Source organism: Enoplosus armatus, chromosome 23, assembly GCF_043641665.1.
Source record: "Enoplosus armatus isolate fEnoArm2 chromosome 23, fEnoArm2.hap1, whole genome shotgun sequence".
Taxonomy (NCBI): Eukaryota; Metazoa; Chordata; class Actinopteri; order Centrarchiformes; family Enoplosidae; genus Enoplosus; species Enoplosus armatus.
In genome coordinates, this window is record NC_092202.1 from 13,123,335 (window position 1) to 13,145,869 (window position 22,535).

Consider the following 22,535-nt stretch of genomic DNA (forward strand, 5'->3'; position numbering starts at 1 on the left):
GGGGGGCATGTTTTCTTTTTTCTTTTTAAAGTCACAAATATTTTCTCGCTCTTCAAGGTAGAGTTTCTACATTAGTTGGACATTCAATGTGTACATTAGCAGCAATTCTAGTGAATGAAACAATGGCTTTGTAAGTCAGATTAATAGACACCCTTTCCTCATGCACAGGACAGGCACCACCTACTACTCGTGAATTAAATGCCATGCAAGTTAGAAAAATAGACTGCAAACTCACAAGACAGAGAAATCAAAGTTCGTCTCCAGAGAAGAGGTTGATTTCACTTCAATTTTTTATTTCATATTTTTCTAAGATGTGGAAATAGCAACAAAAGAAACTTGAGAGCGGTAACCAAGACAACAGTAACAACATGAGCAGAGGGCCACTGAGGTCGAGTCCCTCTCTTACTCCATTTGCCAACCCAAACTGTCAGGTACAAGACAGACACTCGGGTCGTTTACAGGTTTTCTGCGGTCCTCTACTAATGCGCCACGCGGGCGACCACGTCGACTTTCCACGCACCTGGTGTGTATGCCTATTGTGTGTACCTGTAAGTGTGGGCCCTGTGTGTCATGTGGCTCTCGTGTCATTTGAAGCTGTCCCAATCCCACAGTCCGCAGTCTCCAGGCCCCCGTCACCCACCCCACCCCACCCCCCACTAGCAGCACCCGTCCCCAGAAAAGGTGGTCGCCCTCGTGTGCATCCGGAGCTGCTCGCTGCAGTGCTTTATCAAGACACTAGTGTGGCTGGAAGCGAGCACCGCTGCCCCCTCCGGCACAGAAAGAGGCACGGTATAGTTCTCTTTAAGTCTAAATCTATAGTTCAAGTCTGCCGTCTGTCTGGTCTCAAGCCTGTTCTGTTTACAAGGCTATATGGGTGCCACCCCTGGACCCTCGAAAGACCTACAACAGGTGAGAGGAGCAAGTGACGCATCACCTGACACCCCCCCTCAGGCCTGTTGATAAATAGAGATGCCTCACTGTGCGAGCCGCCCAGGGCTGCGTTGCGTTTCGTTGCCTCACCCCTCCCGAGTTTAGTTTTGGTGGTTGCCAAATATCTGCGCACACACAAACACACACATACGCCCGCGCGCAACGCACGTAAGTAAGTACACGCATGCACTGACCCCCGACGCTGTCCATTCTACTCGGAATGAGGACGAGCGCCTTGAATTTCGTGTTTGGCACCGGACTTCTTTTCCCCCTCACGTTGGCCAGCCACTCGTTCTGTTTCTGTATTTTTCTGTATCACTCCCTCACAGGTCTGTTCTCTTCTTGGAACCCCAAAAATAAACAACCTGGAAGAACACCGCTCCCTCTCTTCTTCCTCTCAGGAAACAAAAACAAACTTAATGGAAAAAAAAAAAAAACTCAAGTTTTTTTTTATTTATTTTTTTTTTTCAAATGCAAGGCACAATGTCTATCAATATTCCAATCTGTCTGTCTGTCTCCACTCCCAGGTACAGTGTGCGAACATCGCGTCACGTAAGCCATTGGACTACCTGCACGTACGCAACTCCCTACAGCTTACATCTCTCTTGTCTGTACTTTAACACTGTTAAGAGAAGCGTCTGTTTTGGTTGAGAGAGCGACCGCCAAGTCCAAACCAGTGATAAACAATGAACAAAATAAACATAAAAAAAAAAAGACACAAATAAAGACAACCGTTTCAAAAACAAAGAAAAAAAAAAAGTCTTGTCCTGTTTCTTGTATTTCAGTATTTTTAAAAATCAAGTCATATCCACCAGCTCTTTTTTGGCAAGCTAGTTGTTTTTTTAAATAAGCACTAAGTACTGATAGATAGGATAGCATACACCGTTAACGTGTGTTTTTAAGTAGATGCGTTTGTCGTTTTTTTGTACTTTTTCACTCTCATAGTATGAATTCAGGTATTTTGTCAGGTACTTTTCACTCATCTGTTTAAGGTTTAAGTTAATGCAAGCAGGGACAGAATTTGCCATGGAGTCTTGCTCTAGACTTGGGTTCGCGAAGGGCGGGGCCGTCTCTTTACGAGACCCCATTGACCAAGGTCAGGGTCTCGCCGGCTGAGGTCACGCCTTTGCTGGGGGAACGCTTGGAGGGCGCTCGCTCAGGCATCTGATCGCTGGTCCCGTTCTCCTGTGGGTTTCAAAAAAAAAAAAAAGAAAAGGTGAGAATGGTCTCAACAAACGGATATATGTCAATAAAGCGAAGGCTGAGTGTGCGTTTCTGCCTGTACCTTGGGCTCGGGGCCAGTGTGGTTTTCCTTCTGGGGCAGGTTCTGTCTGCTCTGGGACTCAGCACGGGATATGTAGTCAGCAACAGTCACTGGAGACATTGAAATCTGTTAGCTAGAACACTTGCTGGGGGCTACATTGGTCATACATTATAGATACAGATTCAGAATGTCCTTGTGTTGTTTTAAGAGAAGCTATCTGCACCCCTGTAGCAATGAAAAGGAGACAATCAACCTGCCCAGAAGATTTAAAAGCATGTTTAGGTAAAAGAAAAAAAAAAAAAAGGAGTGACTCACCACCACTTTCACCTGGCTGTCTGTCACGGCTGGTTGAACCTCCCTCTGGGCGGTTGCCACGGTTACGACGGCGGCGACTTCGGTTGCGGCGCTGAGGTCTGGCTTCTTCATCTATGAGAAAATATGGGTTACAATCTCTGGTAATGTCACAGTTCAGAAGTTCTACTTTCAGCATACTGGCTGTAATTTCAGAGATTTACAACGCGAGCTGAGAAGACAACATTTTCTTCTCACCCAGTCCATTCTCGCTGGGGCCGGCCTGGCCGTCCGACTCCACGGCGGCGTCCATCACGCTGGGCTCCTGGTCGTTGCGGCGGCGTCGGGAGCGTCTGCGGCGGTCTCCTCCCATGCCTTCGCTGATGTCTGCGTCCGCCAGCTCACCCTCACCCTCCAGCAGGGAGTATGGGTTACTGTCTGGGTCCCTCAGCACTGAATATGCCACAGAAAAATAGTATTGCAACTGCACTTGTCTAATATTCTCTCCTTCTCATGTATTTGCTCTAGTTTTTACACAAACAATGCCTCATTAAAAATCCACACTGTGGATATCCTTCCAAAGATTACTTAAAGATAATTCTACTGTATGGTGCCTTAGCAGCTGATTTTTTATTACATTTCACCAATGCAATTCTCCAGGTCCCTCAGGGGAGCCCTCCTTACTTCACACCTCAAACACAAAAAGGCAAGTCTTAGAAGATTTAGCAGCACTGTACTCCAGGATTCTGTTTCTCATCTCTACATTATTGTGAGATTACATGCAATCTAATCTAAAATTATGAAGTTACCGTAAGACTAGTATACATGAATGAAATGTGCTGTGAAAAGGCTGCTCCAAGGGTCCTAATAGATTCTCCATAATCTAAATACTGTGACATGCCAGTACTGCAATGACTACTTCAAATGGTAAAATGTTGACACACAAAACACAGCCAGTAACCTGAACATGGGCTTTAACTACCTGAGCTGATGGAGTTGGAAGGCTTGGACCCTGGCCCTCCACGGCCTCGTCCTGAATTGGAGCCTCGGCCCCTGCCGCCCCGCCGGGAGCCTCTCTCATCAGCGCCTATGCCGCGGGGCCGCTGGTCTCGCTCGACAGCATCCTCCGACTCAGAAGCATTGGACAGTTCAGAGTTTGTGCCTGGAGTCAACCAGAGACAAATAATGTAAAACGGGAGAAAAATAACATAAGTGTATGACAGAATTATCCTCATATTACTCTCAAATGTTCAGCTCCTTCATTCTCACCATATCCAGAGTACTGGCTGTTGGAGGCCCTGCGCCCTCTGCCGCGGCCCCCATAGGTACGAGAGGTGTGGAGTGAATTGGTGCTCTCATCCGTCGTGTAGCCTTTCTCCCGTTCAACACCGGGGCCCCCAGTTCGACTGGGAGGTGCGCGGTACCCGACCCCGATCTGACGGAGCTGCTCGTCAATCTGGAGACGCTCTAGGCGCAGCTGCTCCACTTCCTGCAGGACGGGGACGGGGAAGACAGTTGTACATAGCGTGTACTTAATAAGCTGCTCTGCTGACTTAATCTGGTTGACCGTCATAGGCTGCAATAGTTTCACAGCAGACACGTTTGTTTTCCTAGAAAATACAACCCACAAATTCTGCTGCATTGAGCTGGGACCAAGCCACGGTAGTAAAACATCTGCTGTGGGCCTGCGCTGATTTTGTGCTTGTTATTAAGTCTATCAATCCACCGCAAAGTGGCAGTAATGCGTAAAGTTCAGTGTTCCAAGCAGACACACTGTGGGAAAATTCAACCACACAAATAAAAAAAAAAACCCTGAACATGACTATTCTGACCAAACACCCGCATCTGTTGAAACACCTACCAACAGCTGACAGATGGCTGATTGGTTGGGTTTAAGTGGTAGTTGGTAGTGATCTAGGTGCAGATAAGCAGCCAAGTCTGTCAACACAACCATTACTCACTCCGCTGCTATCTTAGTAGACTCCTGTCTTTTCCAAAGCACGGGCAAATTTTAAAATGAGGAGGAAGGGCAGTGTTTTTAGAAAACCGCTGAAATGTTTCTGGATGACAAAGCGGATGTGAAATTGTCTCCGTCCAAAGAGATTAAAAAGTGAGGGGACAAAGTGAATACAATATTGTGTGGTGGAAGGACAGCTGAAAGAGCTTCACAGTGCGTTTTGCTGGCTTAGATGAGCTCGGCCCCTTTGATTCACACATGCCAAAATGGATTAGACAGATTAACTCATTTGGTAAAGATTTGTTAAAATGTCGGTACCCTAAAAATGGGAAAAGGCAGTTGCTGACGAGGGTAACTAATAATGGCGAGTGACCATTACAGTCCACAAAATGTTCCAAATATGTAACATGCAGATGATCCCCGACACCTTTTAAAGCCTGCTATTATCTTTTGGGAGTATCACACTTTCAGATTTTCCAGCTAAGCCACATATGCCATCTTCATAGATGAAGGGGGGGGGGCATTGCCGTCTAATGGCAGCAGTGCAATGACAGCAGTTTCTATGGTGGTTTAGTGGTGGGTGATTTGGAGGAGAGGGGTGGGGGTCTCACTTCACAGTGTGACAGCTGCCTCCACCAACGACAGCTGAAACTCAAGGGAGGTGTGAAGGAAGTGAGGCAGGGCGGGGGGGGGGGGGGGGGGGGGGGTCTGACTTTATTTTTGGAAGCTGCGGGTCCAGATAGCTGGTAATCTAAACTCCAGCATACCCTTCACCCCATCCCAGAGAGAGGGGCTATTTATAAAAGCACATGAGGTAAGGGCAAAACGAGGTGCTCTCAGCAGCTTTCCTCATGTGGTGCTGGGCAGGGTGGGAGACAGGTGACCAATATGAAGTGACCCTGCACATACGCCCATATGTCACATAAAAAAAAAAAAAAAAGGACCTGTGCTTCTAAGAAACAGGTTTCCTCTACTAAGTATCAAGATATTCTGAGCTGAACACAATCATGGATTCAAATCCGAAGTGAAAATGTCGGCAATGCACAGAAGACAGAAATGCAGTAAACATACAGGTCTATTTTATCTGAAGTTTCTTTTTTGAGTGACAGGAACAGAGAAAAGGCTAGTGCCGCCATCTACTGGTGAACATGGGAGGGTCGACTAACCTGGAGATAGGACACATGGTACTCCAACAGAGCCTGAGCATTACTGATGTTCTCTTTAGTTCCCACAAAGACAAAGGGAACCATGCCCTGATGAAACACAAAGAGGGAAAGATGAAGAGTTGAGTGGGTTTTTTTTTTTTTTTTTTAGGAAACAGATAATCATCACTTGAAACACTGAGCCCCATTGTCGGGGAGATATCGCTGACTTGGAAACAGTTCAGACCGTACTCAAAAATAACACTTTAAGACCATTTCTGGAATGATTGGTATGCTTAAAAACTCACACGAAGCATACTCAACAGGAACACATCAACCCATCAGAGACAACAGACAGCTAAGTGCCCACACATGCCCAACATAACTGACATATGCTGTGCAGTGGGCTGTGTGTATTGAAAGCAATGAAAACATAAGTGCTAGTGACAAAACAAGAGAGACAAAAGCAGCAAAATGGAACAGTGTCAAAGCAGACAGCACATGGGACATCGACACATTGCTGCAATTAAGAAGCTTTGCTTTTGGAGAGCAGAGGGTAGGGGGTTTGTAGGAGATTGGAAGACCAGCCGAAAGGTCCATTCACCTCTTTGCTGCTGGCAGTGTCGTCCCTGCCTGCCCCCTGCCTGCCTACCTCCTCCCGGGGAAGCTTTTTGTCGTTGTCTCCCTCGATCCTGACACGGACCACGCCGGACTTGTCCACAATCTCCTGGATGACTTTGCCGCTCTTGCCAATGACTTTGCCTGCACAAGAGAGAAAGGAGAAGAAAGAAAAAAAGAAGGTTAAAAGAATGCCGTGATAATAAGAGGGTATATAGGTATAGTAATAAGCAATAGGTTATGGTGATGAAGTGGCAACGAAATGAACCCCCTAAGGAATGTTACCCAGCTCACTCACCTACAAGGTTCCTGGGTACCTGAAAGTAGTCTTCTTTGAACTCAAGATACTCTCTAGCCTGCTTTACTGCCTCTGGGGTCTGTAACACAACACAAACATTACACCAAATTGTTATAGTCCATCTATACCTATATTGGGACAAGAACTTGGCGCACACACACGAGCTCATTAGGTAGCGTACCTCTCCATAGATCCTGAATGTGCAGCTTTCCTCCTCCAGCTCGATAGCCGTGACACCAGGCACCTTCCTTGCCTGTTGGATGTTGGCACCATGGGAGCCGATGGCGAGGCCCATCAGGTCCTCCCTGACCTTCACCTCCTCCTGGTATGCTGATGCTAACTGCTTACTTGTCTGGGAGGGGGGAAAAAAAAAACTTAAGTGATTTATGGGCAAATGGTTGGCCAGGGCTTCTAATTTGCCAATGACAAATATCCGCGCGGACGAGCAGAATTAAGTGTGTTTGACAGGGTGTGTGCATGTGTACATAAAAGTAAGTTTACCTCCAAATGTTTGGTGGCTTCTTCGTTGCGGGACATTAGCATAAGTTTGGTACGGATGCTGCGGAAATGCATGTCGCTCAGAAGAGTTGCACGCTTTGCTGTGGTTTCATTTGTGGACTGTGAAGATAACAAAAAAAAAAGGGGGCATAAGTTACAATTTATCAACAATTGTTTAGTCAGTGTTTGCCAATATATGTGGTATGAGCTGGATTTAAACTGCACCTAACAATATTTTAGGAATACCCAGAAGATCCCTGAGATGCAGTTCATTTAAACTTCATTTTTATGCACAGCTCCTTTTGTGACATTTCCTTATATCTTTGGATATCTAACAAGGGCATTCACTTGTTCATGAGGTGAGACGCAGCTGAAGTGCGTATTGGGAGTACTGACCAGCACAATGAGTTCGTGTGTTTGGGCACTGTAGAAGATGCAGTTGGCTCCGATAGCTTTCCTGAAGTCTTTGTGAATGTTGTCGTTTGCACAGCTGTCGATAAGAAAACAATCCGCGGGAGAGTCAGCCTCGTTATTCATTTGGCAGCAGTGGGCCATCATAACATCGCTGCTCACAGAGAGATGTGAGGACTTAACATTCAAAGAAAAGGTGTTTAGACATGCAAATCTATCTACAGGATGTAAACTGGACTGGAATGTAAAGACACTCACATGTCCCTCAGGTCTTCTGGGACGGGGATGGGGACCTTGTGGAAGGAGTTTCGAGAGGAAGGGCTGTTGGGGTTGAGGGGCCGGATGCGCTCTGATGTGACAATCTCGTTGTATGTGGCGTCGCATGCCGCGTATTCAATCACATAGAACTGAAAACAGCACGAGACATACAGATTTTTAACAATGTAGCCAGAAATATCAGACACGCGCAAGTTTGACAGCTCAGATAACCAATGTGAATTGAAAAAAACTAAAAACAGCATACCAAGATATATACAGGGCAAAACTGCTGTATTCAATCTACATAAAAACTATGAATTTGCTGTCAAATTAAAAATAACTAAGAAATTATACTTAACATCAAATCACATCAATTTATTCTATAGCTTCATTCACTTATTTATTTAATGAAGCTACACCACACTCCTTGCCCTTTTTTTTTTTAAAACATACGATGAAACAAAGGCGTACCAGAGTGAGATGCAGGGAAAGATATAAAGAGAAAGAAAAAGGGGGACCATAAGAGAGTGAGGCAGCGAGATGAACACTGCACACTCCGTGCTCAAAGGACAGAATTAAAAGGCATCAGTCAGTGCTAGACATTCCTGCAGGCTCTTATCAGACTGCTCCAAATAACAGCACTACCCCGGCAGCAACTCCCCCGACACAGTAGCACTACAAAGCTGTCCTTTCCACATCCCACTGACCCACTATTCAACCTGCAGCTCGTGCTGGTGACTAAGAGCCCGTCCTGGTTGAAATGATCAGAAAATTAAAAAAGAAAAAACGTCAAAATAAGTGCCTGTTGGACTGAGCCGGGTGTAAATCCATTTTGACACAAGTCAGTGTGAAGAAAATGCACTGGTCGTATGGGAAATATAATTTGAAGGTACAATGTCAGACCACGTCAGGACATACTGACTCTTTGAGCTCATTACCCAGCAGCACTTATCTTACTACAGGCCTGTATTCACTCTACATACAGCAGTACCCAGAGTTACAGTTACTGGCAATACAACAGAACACTGAGGCAAAGTGAAACATAATTACTTAGCCTCTATTACTGATTCTTAAATACTGAGATACAGAGGAAGCGAGCCTAACTGGATCTTATCACTGACACAAGGTATCGTCTTCTCAATAATAGTAGTCCTTTATGACTAAATAGCTCCAGGAAATTCAAGCCTCAACTACAACTTGGGAACTAACAATTCCTTCAGCCTATTGGCGTTTCCACAGCATCCGAGGCACTGTGAAGATTAGGCAAATTAGACCGGATTAAAAAAACAACAACAGCTGCATGGTTTAAAATGTGTTTTTGCAAAAGACAAAAAAAACAAAACAGCATCATGTTGTTCTTTGTAATTTACCGTCGAGTGACTATGATGTTTGAATTAATGGAGACGTGCAGAGGTGGAAAGGGGATTTGAAAAACACCATAAAAAGGCAAAACACATCCAAAGTAGAGAGGATGTGCTCTGTGTTTTTTTCTGGTCACTCTTCAAAACAATTTGTAAAGTTTCAGCTTTTTCTCTCTCCTACCCATTTTTTTTTTTTAATCCTATTTCTCTGTTTCCTGGTTCCTAGCAACCACTTACCTCTCCCTTCATCATTCTGACCCGGGCCAGCCACCAGCCACACGGCTCCTGTTCGTTGGCCCTGGAGTAAACCTGTAAGGAGACACGTAGTGAATGACAGCTGAGTCCAAGACAAAAAGAAATACCACTATTACACCCACTGACTGTACCTCAATCCGTTTGCAGCGGAAGGACAGATGTGACGACAGTGAACAAGGCCTTGGGTGCATGTTCAGCAAGCAAACGGCAAACCTATGCTGTGTCATGAAAGGAATCCCATCTATCCACTGTCTAGCTTTTAGTAAAGCAGACAGGATGCATACCGTACAACTAATTAGTGTTGTGTGATATGGAGAAAATGCTAAATGTGTTAGGTTAAATTGTTGGATATATGAGAAAGACTCAAGTGTGCAGCTTTTATAGTTCATATTTATGACTGAAGCCGTTTTGGCTATTTTACATTTGAGATTTTTTTCATAATCTAGAGGCCATGAATGTCCTGGAAATGTCAGTCGAAGGTCAATACTAGCCTATAATGATCCATCTGATGAAGTGCAAAGACAGCAAGACCTTGAAACATGAGGTTAGTGAAAACTCAGGTGGATGAGCCGAGTCAGAGAGACACAAAGCGGAAAGCCTTACCTCCACCTCCTCTCCTTCGCCGATTTCCTTGTGGTAGTCGGCCGGAGGAGGCAACCGCACGTCGCTGAAGGGCAACTGTCTCTCTGGCTGCCAGCTATGGCGAGACGGCACAGAGACAAAACATGAACACTTGTCAGCTCATCAACAGCCACAGGTAACAATACTGAATACTGTTATGTAGTTCAAGCAGTCTAGCTCAAGCTCTTTTTCACTCATGTCATGTTGGGATTGCAATGAAATGGGTGCATCACCCGCTGCGTTAATGCAACACATTAACAGACATAATGAAACTTTGAATTAAAATGGCTCGTTAAGTTTAATGAGGAAGTTTGAGGAATTATGTCTGGACAGTGAGTGACTGTGTTCATTGTATGATGGCCTTTTACATTAAATAGGAACTCGAAAATAGCTCACCAGAGCGTCATAAAGTTCGGTAAATGAGTTTCAAAGGTGAAATGTGAGATTATTACACCAGACACATAAAATGAAAACTGGCTAATTTCTATGTTCATTCAGTATTTATATCTAAAAGAATATTCATTATTCATTCACTATCTTAAACAGCCAGCTACTCCAACACCTCCATGTGCTCAGAGAAAGTAAAAGGAACCATCCCAAAAACGACACAGGCCACCATGCTGCCACCCCTCCCACCCTGCATACCGTGGGTCTCTATTTTTAGGGGTACCCTGCTCTACACTCTGAGCCAAGTAGATAAAGAGGGACCAGAGGGGTGGCTGGGGGGGTGGGGGCTAGGAGTTTAGGAAAGCATGCTATCAGGATGGCAAGGGCAGGAGGGGTCAGAGCAGGAGGTAAAAAAACTGTTAGAGACATGTATGGACAGCTGCATGCCAAGCACAGGTGCTGAAGAGGACAATTTTGTCTGGGTAAAGCACTAGCCTGGAGCAGTTGTCGTAACTCTAAATCACTACAGTTCAAGCCTTATCTCCCCATGTATGGACTATTTATCATAAAGCAGAGGTTAACAGACAAACTTACTTGTTTTCAAAAACAATTGTGAGTGAGTCTTCGTGGACATCTTTGATGTAACCCTAAAAGAAAAGCAGAGAGAGGATTTTATTCCCATGAACGCATAAGACAGAGACAGTGATGAGGGGTGGGGCCGTGTGAGAGTTTGATTTTTGCATGCAAACAACATAGACAGCTGGCTTGTAAGCCATGCTAGACCAATACTGTGACTGTTAGCGTCTAGGGCTTTTTGGAAGCCAAGACATCACATCACTGACACAATTCTCTGGCTGCGAATTCTGTGCTGGATAAAGTGACGAGGAACACTGACTCCTCCTGACAGCACAGACAGGCTGGAAATCTCTCTCTCCCTCTCTCTCTCTCTCTCACACTCACACACACACACACACACACACACACACACACAATTCAAATGCATGAGTAAGTGCATTTGTGTGTAAGTTGGAAGACTATAGTTTTACTAGAGGCATGCTCATGAGGGCACATGTATGGGGAAGACAGACACTCAATCAGCCTAGCCCATATGGACAGATTATGAGGTAGCCCAGAGACAACTTTTACGAGAGAGAGATCACTTCAACGCGTTACTTGTCAATCATGGCCATCCACAAATCTGTCACAGCTGCCCTAAACTTTGACCAACACCCCACGACGCTGAGCAATGACGAGACAGGAGAAAAGCGGAGGGTGTGGCTTGTCTCTGAGTGTGACACGACCGTATATGGGACAGAGAAGTCAGGCACTATCTTCACTTGGCAAGCATGTGTGGGGGTCTGGAGTGGGGGTGGATTCACCTGCTGGGAAGGTGCTGCCTTTGCACTGCAAGAGTTGGCTAGGGTTTCAGCCTGGATCAAGGGCAATACATGTGTAGACACATGGGTATTTTTACACCCTTTAAGCAGTCAACTTTGACTACTACTCTGTTTATCAATTGCCACCCACTGCTGCTCTGAAATGGTCCATATCGGAGTTCACGTCTGTCTCTCACACTGCAGGGTCCCAGTGGCTCTTGACCTAGGTAGCTTCTGGACTGACCGAAAAAGTGCTCATCCTCCAGTTTCCAAAAGGTCACATTAGGAGACAGCTGCATGTGCATGTTATGTCAGATTAAGTGTTGCTTCCACCAAGTACTACCAGGTCAAAGGGCAGGCAAGCCCTCTTTCTAGTATGACATGGCTGGTGGAAAGGTGGGGGCAGAGAAGGGTCACAGGCAGCTCCGCAATGACGTCTCAGGCCAGCAGCCACATGCAGGTCCATGTGGTGACCAAGGCGTTTTCGGACAAGAGGGGCCAGGTTTGCAACCTTCCTCTGTCACGCAAATGGATTAGATGGGATAGTTGCCTCTTTTCCACACAAGTAGCCATTGTGTTGGCCTGCTTATGATAAAATATAGGCTAAATAAATGTGCAAAAACAGAGATCTTTGTTGATGCGAGATATCCAGCCTAAAAGAAAAACGAATGTAGAAAATCACTCACAATTAACAGAATACAAAAACTGTTTGAACCCTAAGTTAGGTTTTCATGAGGCTCGCCTGGTATATGCTGCAAGAGATGCAGATTGTAAACAGGGAAAAGTGCCATTTTCCTGACAGGTGCTGTATTGCCCCAACAGGTTCATAAGAATTACTGTGATTCATGTTTAAAAAGAAAAAAAACCGAACTGACTCACACTGACACCAAGGTGAATGGGGTGCATTCAAAAAGCTAAATCCTTTTACCCTGTGTGTCAATCACAACAGGGGAAAAAAGTAATAAAGCTTTTTGCTCCACTCTCTCCCATACAGGACAACGTATCTGCTGGAATATGACATTTAGAACTACTTCAGTCACTAATACAGTTCAGTGTCCATCTCATCCACAAAATGAGAGCTGTGAGATAATGGACGTAACAGAGATGAGTGGAAAGCGTCAGAGCCAAACTGTCACCCTGTAAAACAGCACGACAGGTGAAGCAGCATGAGGAGAGTAAATATAGGCTCATCACTAAACTACCATGTGGTCGGTTGACCAGCTGAACACCCGAAGACAGAGAAGAGAAGAGCACATGGAGACGTACATGTGTTTAAACTGGGAGCAGTGGAAAAATAAGATGACACAAAGGTTTAGACTAGAAAGAAGGGAGAGAACAAGTGGGGTTTGTTTGTCTATCCTCAACCATCATGGTGTCTCCTCCGGTTGGGATTACCTACAGCAGGTTTTTAGCTAAAATTCCTACGTCTACAATGTTCAACAAGACCCAAATCTGTATGACTGAACAATTAAAACTTTGATATTTAAGCCGTTATTTAACCAAATGATTGTGTAGAGTCACCAAGTCGCCGTCTTCATGTGATGTTTGAAAACAAGCTGTGACACAGCAGCAACAAAGACTGAAGTCATGTGTCGGGATATGAAAGTGTACTTTCTTTTGAAAATTAGGCAGAATTGAAACAGAAACCGACAGTCTAGTTCTTCCTTGTCAGAGCAATAAACATAAGGGCTGTGCAGCTAGAGTTGGGCGACAAAACAAAGATGAAGTATGTGAGCTTTGATGTAGCATCTCATCATACTTGTACGCAGAAATTGCAAAACAGCTGTCTGATTAGCAGCTCGCTTCACTTTTAATTATCTGCATCCCACGTTTCGAGACAAAGCAATACGTTATGAGAATCACTGTGTCCGATGTCAAAAAACTATGAGAATCTGTATCCTATGGTATAGCATGTATTCATAATCACATTTGCTAAAAACGACCAAATATAGGCCATACTGGTGATGACAAGTGTACTTAGCTTAACAGCTAGCTGGAGCTAGCTACCCACCCCACAATGGCCAACCCTAATGGAACGCAAAACCATCCCTGTTTGTGAGGACTGGACCTAAGCTAACATTAGTCAAGTAATGGCTAGCTGGGGTTGGGCTCAGAAGAACGAAACCTAACAGTTCTTCCTGAAGCAAAACTTTGAACTGGGACAACTAGAAACTACGACTGTGACCAGTTTACCTTGTAGAAGGCCCCATTCGAGCCGCGAACTTCCACGGCCAGCCCGTCCATACTTGTCGGTAGATCCCCACGACTGAGCTTGTCTGTAGCCGGTACGACTCCCTGCGAGTCCGGCAACGTTACCACCCCCAGCTTCGCCGGCCCTTCGCCGCTATCCGGCCGCTTGTGGATTTCCAGTGTTTCGGGTGGAGGGAGAGGGGGCAGAGGAGAAGGGATTGGGGAGATGGGTGTGATGGTGTCAACTAATGCAACGCAGACGCTGTCTCCAGCACCAGCAAGCCCCGTTGTTTTTGTCTGAATGCGAGATTTGGTGCTCGCGAGCTGAAAGGCACCGCCACGAGCAATTGTAAAGTCTCGACGTACGCGAGGGAGAAAAGCAAGCTAATGATGCTACGGCTGGAGGATGCTAGCTGATGGATAATTAGCTGGGAGGCTAGCTATCAACACCTTGATCCCCGTCAGTTTTCAGGGATGCTAGCTGGCTAGCATTTGATAGCCCGGTTGCGTTTGTTGGTTGTGCGTGTGGCGCAGTCGTTGCGTTGAATAATTTCCCAGAAGTCGTCACCGGGGGTCGTTTCTTCCGTCTGTGGTGCAATTTTCAGCAGCGTTTCTCTCCCAAAAGGCGTTAGAGATGCTCTACCGCCCGGCGACTCCTTACTCCTACTACCCGTCCCCACAAACACACGCCGATAGAGTGAATCAGAGAGGGACTGAATGACCTCGAACACCCCACCCCTCCATGACAAAAACCCACCTACTAGGAAACCCGGGCTTATGATTGGTCAAAGACATCGGCAATCAACTCTAACTTTCATTAATTGGTTTAGCAAATAAGGGTTGGTCCATAAGCGTGACCAATAAAATCGAGTCAGTCGCATCCTAACACAATCCATTGGTTTTATTCCGTGTCAATTATACTTTTACTCAAATTGACTGGCTCCCATGTCTAATTTTGCCCACTCATTGATGAGTGAGGACCACCAGCCATTGTGTAAACAGCACTACAGTGAAGTTACTATACATATTATGTACCAAGCAAAAGTTATATCACATGCTAGAAACACCCATATATAGGGGAAATCCCCCTCACTGGATTAGGGATTTCTTTTATGAATGGCACATCTTGACCTAAACCCACAAAACTGTGGCTGGTCGCACCTTATTGCAGTAGAAGAAGACGATGTAGCCTATAAAACAATGCAGGCAAAGTTAGGTATGGGTATGGTTACAAAACACTGGGAATGCAGCACCAAGAAGACCAGATATGGGCAGGGACTGTTGCAAGGAAACAGCTGTGAGAAGCACACATGAGAGGCCAGAGGTCATGGGGGAAAGCCGCAGAGCACGGGAATACTCACAAATGTGGAACCCTAGATTCAATATGGATAGGAGAGAATGTGACAGATACAGGGCCAATCAATCAACTGTTTTATATCCAACCAGTCTTGTAGAAAGTCTTTATACAGCTGTCAAAATTGTGCATAACAAAGAATTTAGAATAAAATGGCTGAGGATAGATGTTATTGACAATAGCAGGTAGGTGAGTGCCTTTGGATGCAGCAGGCACAGGGCAGAGAGCCCAACAAATGATAAGGCATATCATGTAATAAAATAAGATAATCCTTTATTAATCCCTCAGCGGGGAAATTTGCATTGTTAATCTCCTCTAATAAACTTTCAAGCACTGATAATAAGAAGTCATCATGATAATTATTTTAATTGTGAGCCCTAGTCATCCCCCTACCTCACTAATAGCCTGCTAGTCAAGCTCTAGACTTGACTTGTGGAGGGATATTGCCATTTGACTTTGAATTCATTGTCTTTGCCACTGCAGCCAAGGGCAGGAAAAAAGTTAAACCAATCCCACACAGCAAAACCAAAAAGAGAAGGAATATAAAACTTTATTGACCTTAAAGAGAAACAAGATTTCCGCTTGCAATATCACCTCCGCTTGCAAGTTCAACAAGCTCTAGTGAAGCGAGTTAGCTTTACTGCCTGCACTGCAACAACTGGCCATGCAGGTGCCGGCTGATGGTTGGAGCCAAAGGCAAGAAAATATCAGATCTAAAATGATGTTGAGGACAAGGAGAATGTTGACCAGCATCAAAACCAGATGAGAGACACCCTCTATGTAGTATGTAGCTTAATATGCCTAATGTAAAGAAAAGATGGACATAAAACACTGAAGGGTGAGCTTCAGAGACCATGTTTGTTTTTCCAGGGCCCCTTAATCAGAGTCAATGCAGCAATTTCCCTTTCTGTGGTCTATATCTATATGGTTGGCAGAGATGACACTCTCTCTGGCAGAGAAAGAGCTTTTGTCATAGTCCATCTGGTGGAAGGACTTGGAGCGCTCATCAAACCTCTTTGACCATGAATCAGACCGCTATAGTGCAGACCCGAAGCATAAAAGTTTTAAAAACAGATCCAAACTGAGAGAGGAAAGGAGCTGAACAACAGCATATCAAGTTTCAGTACTTTATTGCCATAAACTCAGGTGTTAGGAATGTGCCTCAGTGTGCTCATGACAGAACAACAATCACATGCGTATCAGTCACGACACATGGTAAGAAAACACATAACACATAACCCCCACCCCATAAAACATTGCATACATCCATGGATGTAAGGCATTAACAGTACAAAATAGTGCTTCAAAATACAGCAGTAGTTAGTGCTTTGCTTTCATAAAGTGCTGATGCAGAATTGGGGAGCCATTTAGTAGTTGGGTGGTTCTATAGTGAGATCTGTGCTATCTTTAACTTTCTGCTGAACTGCTGTGAAAGGCTCTTTTCTCTGTCCCGCTCTTGAACGTCACTCAGTTAGGCCTCGTCTTAGCAACACAATGTTGCTGACAGTGGACTGACTTTGATATGAAACTGTACAGTGAAGATGCAGTCTGGCGATGAACAGTGCATATTTTGTACCATGTGTTGCATGCAGGAGCACTGTGCTGTATTATGCAGAGAATCTTATTTTTTTATTTGACACAAATCTTAACTCCTTTACCATCATTAGGGCTATTCCTTATTAGCCTATGATGTTCAGAGGCTAATCATAAAACATTCGTGCCTGTAGCCTCGCACACCCAGACCTAACGACGCCGCTGAATGTCAATGAAGTTTATAATGTCGCAAAATAGTAATTTTCTTTACAAATCATTAAAATGTTCGATAATCTTTTGCTTTTGCGGCGCGCGCTCCCGTGTGAGGCAAGAACTCTGGTTGTATATACCACGTGCGTCAGTTAGCCAATAGGAACGCTTCCTGTAGACGCGCGCAACTTGAATCAGGAAGTACGCATTTCATTTTGGTGTTGTGTTCGTGTTAGCGAGAAAAGACAAGTTGCTTGGTTGATAAGGAACACAACACAGCTGAAAATGTCCGCCGGTCCCGAGTCTACACATGTATCATCGCTTGGGAAGGGTGACAGTTTGCATCAACAGGGTGAGAACACAAGTTAACTAACTAACAGTTAGCTTGCTACGTTAGCTGCTGCGTAGACAGTTCACGTTACTCTGACAAACTATGGTGGCTTGAAACCTCAATTCAATATTAGAAATTATGGGAAGAAAAATTAACGCCGTGCCCATATTGCTTATTCATATCATATAACCAGAATAATAAGATAGACAATATGTTTTTGTTATAACGAAAGTAGGCTGACTGTGAAAGAAGCTATTGTAGCATTTAGTTGAAGTTGGAGTGCTGCGCTATTATGAATCTCCTGACAGTGATTTGTTTTTGGCCATAAGAAGTTCAACGTTAATGTATTTTACTGTCCTCCCACCCAGTCCTCGCCTCCTTCCCTCTGTGTGACATTACAGAGGAGGATCTGACCCAGAACCCTCAGTTCTGTAAACTCCTGGCCACCCTGGCACAACATGTGGACCAAACTGGACTCAGTGTCCCGCTGAAAACAGAACTGGACAAGGTATCAGCAGGCACTGTGCTCACACTGGGACCAAACCTTCAGTAATGTTACCTTCCTTTAGCAAGATGCCGTATCACATGGTGCAATTCAAACTAAAGTCAAGTTTGACCAAACAGCTATATGTTTGCTGGACTTCTCACTTTGTGAAAAGCAACTGTCACTGACTTACTGGCCTCTACTGGTAACCACTAGGAATTGCAATCACAGAGATGTTCCTGCACAGGGATGAGAGTTTTGTTAGGTTTTGTGTATCTGTGAGCACTTACAGATGCCCCCCCCCCCCCAGGCTGAGCAGAAGCTGCAGAGCCAGAGGCGTCACTGGCTGCGCTCCGAGAGCCTCCGCACCGGGCTGCAGGAGATGACCCAGGACCACTGTATCAGGAAGCACCATGCCACTGTACCACCTGACCAGAACATGGTACATTTCACATACATATTTGCACTGTCCACAGGCGCACAAACAGCTATCAGTGAGTCACGGACAACATATACTGTATATTATTGGTCATTAAAGCTTCAACTGCCTTTTTACCAAACGTGTTCACCAAGTGACAAAAGACCACTCACTGTGGTCGAGGAGACAGACATCAACTGCTTTGTAATTGAGTGGATGTGGGATTGATGTGTGTGTGTGTGTGTGTGTGTGTGTGTGTGTAGTTCTATGAGACGATGGAGAAGTGTCTGCTGGTGGCTCAGTGTACCAGACAGCTGGATCCCAGTAGCACCGCCAACCAGGACCAGCCCTCTGTTCTGGGTCTGAACCCTCAACAGGTGATGGAGCTCATGCCATCAGAGGCGGTGAGTCATAAAAATACAGAACATTCACCTACATACTTGAAGGAAAATAGTTTACTTTGGTGCTAAGGTGTTCTATGTGAACGTGCACAGTGTAAATGGAATGCTGGATAGAGCTGGATGGAGGATCTCACAGCAGAGAGTATAGTAGCACCAAAGCAGTGTGATACTACAAAGAAAGAAATGTTGCAGATTAATGCTTAAATGTAGCTTGTTTACCAGCTATGCTGTATGCTTATCTTTACCAGAATGTTCAAAGAATGAAACAGGGTCTTCCCAGAGAGCTGGAGAAGCACCTGAAGAAGAAGTGTTTGAGCCTCCTCTCTTACTATCAGCCCGAATGGGGTACAGTATCTAGACGCTGATTTGTCTGTTCCTCTCATTCACTCTCACTCTCTTTACATCACCTCGTTGTTCTGCGCTGGCATGATGACCAGGATGTTGTTGTTTTGTAATCTCTTGCAGAGAATGAGAGCGAGGGTCTGAAGCACAGCAAGTTGTTTCACCTGTCAGCCCAGCTGGACAACGAGAAGAAGAGAGCAGAGAGTCTAAAGGAGACCTGCCGGGGAGGCGCAGTTCTCCTGCAAAGACAGACTCAACTCTACCTCTCTGTAAATGCTCGTTCAATTCCATGTAGTTCACTAAAACTAGCTAATACATTTCCTCCTTTTTAAAACATGAAATATTTAAAAATGTTAATGTGTGTACAAGCCATAGACGTGTTCAGTTTAGTTTGTAAAAAAAAAAAGTATATCTTTTGCTTTTTTCTTCTTGTGTCCAGGAGCTGATTAAGTGTATTCAGCTTCTCCAGTCTCTCATCTTGGACCACAGGCTGAGGATCCAGACAGATTTGGACCGGAAGAAGTTGGACTACTTTGAAGGGAAATGTGAATTAGTCTTACAGAAGATCAAGTGAGGAGATTTCAAGTCTTTGTCTGCTTAAATACATTGTAGATTTACTGGTACCCTTATTTAGAAAGACTTACTCAGAGAATGAACTCAAATTCCATGTGTTTCTTCTTCCTTCAAAGGACTGAGATGGTGGAGATTCAGCTGGACACGTACACTGCCGACTCAATATCTGCTCATAGAAAAATAAGGCAAGAGGCTTTTAAATTCTCTTTGAATTTGAACTGTAGCTTCCTGATCCGAGCCTTCAAAAGAAGTTATTACAGAAAACTACAGTCTGGCTGATGTCTCCCTAAAAACCTAACAATCGCTTGGTTGTGGTGTCTTAATTTCAGAGAGAAGCTGGAGTCCGAGCTGAAGTCCTGCCAGGTGGAGAAGCAGTCTGTTGAGTTAAAACTGGCCTCCTTTGAGATCTTGGGCAAAGAGTTTGAGGCCCTGGCTGAGGAGTACTGCAGATTACGGCAGGAGATAGAAATGAAAAACTGGGCTCTGAAGGAGTTCACGCAGTACAACGACAAGTGAAGATCATATGTGACGCCGGAACAACAGCCAGCCACTCGCTTTTCATAGTGTGTCCTTGCTCACAAAGACATGCTGGCTTTTGGATACTTGACACAGAAACTGTGTGGACTTTTTGTCCTGCAGGATCTATGTAGCGCGTACAGTAGTGAGTGGGCCAACTGAAGGCTCCCACTAGAGCTCCTAACTTAAGAATGTTTTTAATTAACTTCATTAAATTCAGTTTTCTTAAAATAGTCGAGCCTCTTCAGTGCATCACCATGGTAATCAGCATTTCTGCTTTCTTTGTCTCAACCTGAACCCATTTAGAGTTCAAGGCTTGTTTAGTACGCATTACTCTTTTAATAAGATGCAGCTTTACACTAAGCTTGCACGTGACTACAAGGTCACTTTTGATTGCTTTCTGTACTTGCTTAAGGAAGTGAAACTCACTACATTCACACTGACAATGCAAAGTACCTTTACCTAAAAATGTGCTTCCTAGCTGGCAGCAGTGACCTGACCAAACTGCGCCTGAAATAAACGTGTTTATTTTTGTGAAGGTTGACTTCTCATTTAACACCTGACCTCAGTTATCAGTACACAGTAAAATGTGCCAAAAAGGTTGGGTGAGCATTCCTATGTATATTGCGATATAAATGTGGGAGAAAATAAATAATGCATCCTCACCAGGGTTCTGAATATGAGTAATGTCCTGTATTCATAAAAAAATGCTCCTCTGAGCTGACATCTTTTCTCACTGCAGTTGTGTGGGGGGTGTGCTATATATATATGTAGGCAAAAATCAATAATTATGAATGTGAAGAAGCGTTTCAGCTTAGTGCCATTTTTCCTGCAGTTTGCTGTATAATCCACAAGATGGCAGTATTCTTCCAGTTTTGACTGCGGTCTGCAATACTGTCATGTCAACCTTATTCTGTACTTTTCCTTAACGTGCTGAATTCTATTATTTTACTCAAGGAGTGGCATTTGATAATTTATACAACAAACAACTTTTAAATTAAATAATTTAGTATGTGCACAGAATGAAGCACTTGAGACTCTTAGCATTCTTACATTTGGCAGAATAATTGATAATTCGAGCTGTCAAATGAGCTGACTTCCTTCACATGTCACAGCAGTTGAGGAGCGACCTTAATAATAATAATAATAAAACAAATCCACAACCATATAAAATGAACTTGAGTATAATATTTCGATATTGGTACAGATTCTGGTTGACGCCCACTCCGTCGTCTTCTCAAAATTGACGATCTTTGGTTACGTCTGCTCAAGCTGAGGAGAAACGGAAGTCGGTCAGAGTGAAGCATCTCGCTCTGTTACAGCCTCTCTGGCCTCCTCTCATCAGCAGCAGCAGCAGCAGCAGCCCCGCCTCGCGACGCGAACCGCTGGCTGATTCCCCCTCCAACACAACCCACATCTGGCTGTCACACAAACAGCGCTGCCGCCGCTCCGTCCGGGTACCGCGGCATGCTCCTATTCACACCGGGACGCACGGAGTTTCATTTTAACCCGAGGGGCAGTATGTCTGAGGTGCGGAAATTCACAAAGAGGCTGAGCAAACCCGGGACGGCCGCGGAAGTCAGGCAGAGCGTGTCGGAGGCGGTGAGGAGCACCGTGGACCTTGTGGTGAGCCGAGCTTAAAATGCTGTCTGCGGACCGGCGGCGGTCATCTTAGCTAGCAGGGAGAACGCAACTAACCGGTTAGCCCGCTAACTCCCCCTCTCTCCTCCGTCCACCTGGTTGAGTGTAGCTTTTCCATTCCTCTTCTCTCCGCTGCTGCCGCTGCTCTTTTCCGTTTCGCCACATTCTTCAGACTCTCGTCCCACCGACCTCCACGTTAACCTGCAGCCTTGAAGCTCTGGCGCGTCTCACAGCGTCGCGGGCAGACGAGCGCCACATTCTGTGTTTAAAAAAAGAAAAAGGGAAAAAAAGACAGGTCACCGTGGAGAGATTACGTGCCGTGGACCCGGCTCCCCATGTGCTTGGCTTGGTTTCTCTAAATTGCCGGCGGTACAAAATAGTATGACATTGTCCTCAGGAACACATGGTTTTTCAGTCTTGTGCGGCTCCTTTTGTGTGCTGGCGGATGAGGAGCAGTGCCAGTTGGACAGCTGCAGCTTGGCTTCCTTGTCCTTGCCTTGGAGAAGTGTGTGTGTGTGTGTGCCTCTTTATCCCTGCTGGAAGTGGCCACATTGTGCAAAATAAGGCAGTTCATGCAAGTCCTTATAATTGCTTTGTGTTGCCATTATGTCTTCATGAATAGCGGTGCTGGTGGCTGATAGTGGCTTGGAACAGACTGCAATAATGAGGGATTATGAGCAGTGGCTTGAGATGAACAGCACAGAAGATCCTGCTGACACATCATTTGAGTGTGTGTGTGTGTCTGTGTGTGTGTGTGTGTGTGAAATCTTCATGTCAGTATTTGCCTTGGGACTTCCAGTGATGTCAGTGCAGATTGACGCTCGCCTGCTGACATCTTGTCCTCCTCTTGCTCTAACTAAAACCATCTGGCGACT

General features: G+C 45.0%; 3 protein-coding genes across 3 annotated transcripts in view; 2 read left to right on the forward strand and 1 right to left on the reverse strand.

Moving 5' to 3' along the window:
• Positions 1–668: 668 nt before the first annotated feature.
• On the reverse strand, positions 669–14,039 carry fxr2 (FMR1 autosomal homolog 2). The gene is made up of 17 exons (XM_070929535.1): positions 13,861–14,039; positions 10,886–10,938; positions 9,887–9,980; positions 9,266–9,337; positions 7,668–7,816; positions 7,395–7,488; positions 7,002–7,118; positions 6,682–6,852; positions 6,501–6,579; positions 6,189–6,346; positions 5,609–5,695; positions 3,755–3,974; positions 3,468–3,647; positions 2,744–2,938; positions 2,510–2,620; positions 2,216–2,304; positions 669–2,115 (listed from the first exon to the last, which is right to left on the reverse strand). Exons 1-17 carry the CDS (start codon positions 13,909–13,911, stop codon positions 2,005–2,007), a joined length of 2,031 nt encoding a protein of 676 aa, XP_070785636.1. The 5' UTR covers positions 13,912–14,039; the 3' UTR covers positions 669–2,004.
• Positions 14,040–17,174: 3,135 nt separating this feature from the next.
• Positions 17,175–20,684, forward strand: haus4 (HAUS augmin-like complex, subunit 4). Its single transcript, XM_070930016.1, has 9 exons — positions 17,175–17,306; positions 17,654–17,793; positions 18,080–18,211; positions 18,451–18,591; positions 18,837–18,933; positions 19,054–19,199; positions 19,370–19,500; positions 19,620–19,688; positions 19,833–20,684. The coding sequence occupies exons 1-9, from the start codon at positions 17,240–17,242 to the stop codon at positions 20,017–20,019; spliced, it is 1,110 nt and encodes a 369-aa protein (XP_070786117.1). The 5' UTR covers positions 17,175–17,239; the 3' UTR covers positions 20,020–20,684.
• Positions 20,685–21,398: 714 nt separating this feature from the next.
• Positions 21,399–22,535, forward strand: part of dock11 (dedicator of cytokinesis 11) — a 49,008-nt gene continuing 47,871 nt past the window's right edge. The window contains exon 1 of the mRNA XM_070930083.1: positions 21,399–21,642. Coding sequence (XP_070786184.1) covers positions 21,487–21,642 — 156 coding nt within the window. The 5' untranslated portion in view covers positions 21,399–21,486. The remainder of the gene's footprint in view (positions 21,643–22,535) is intronic.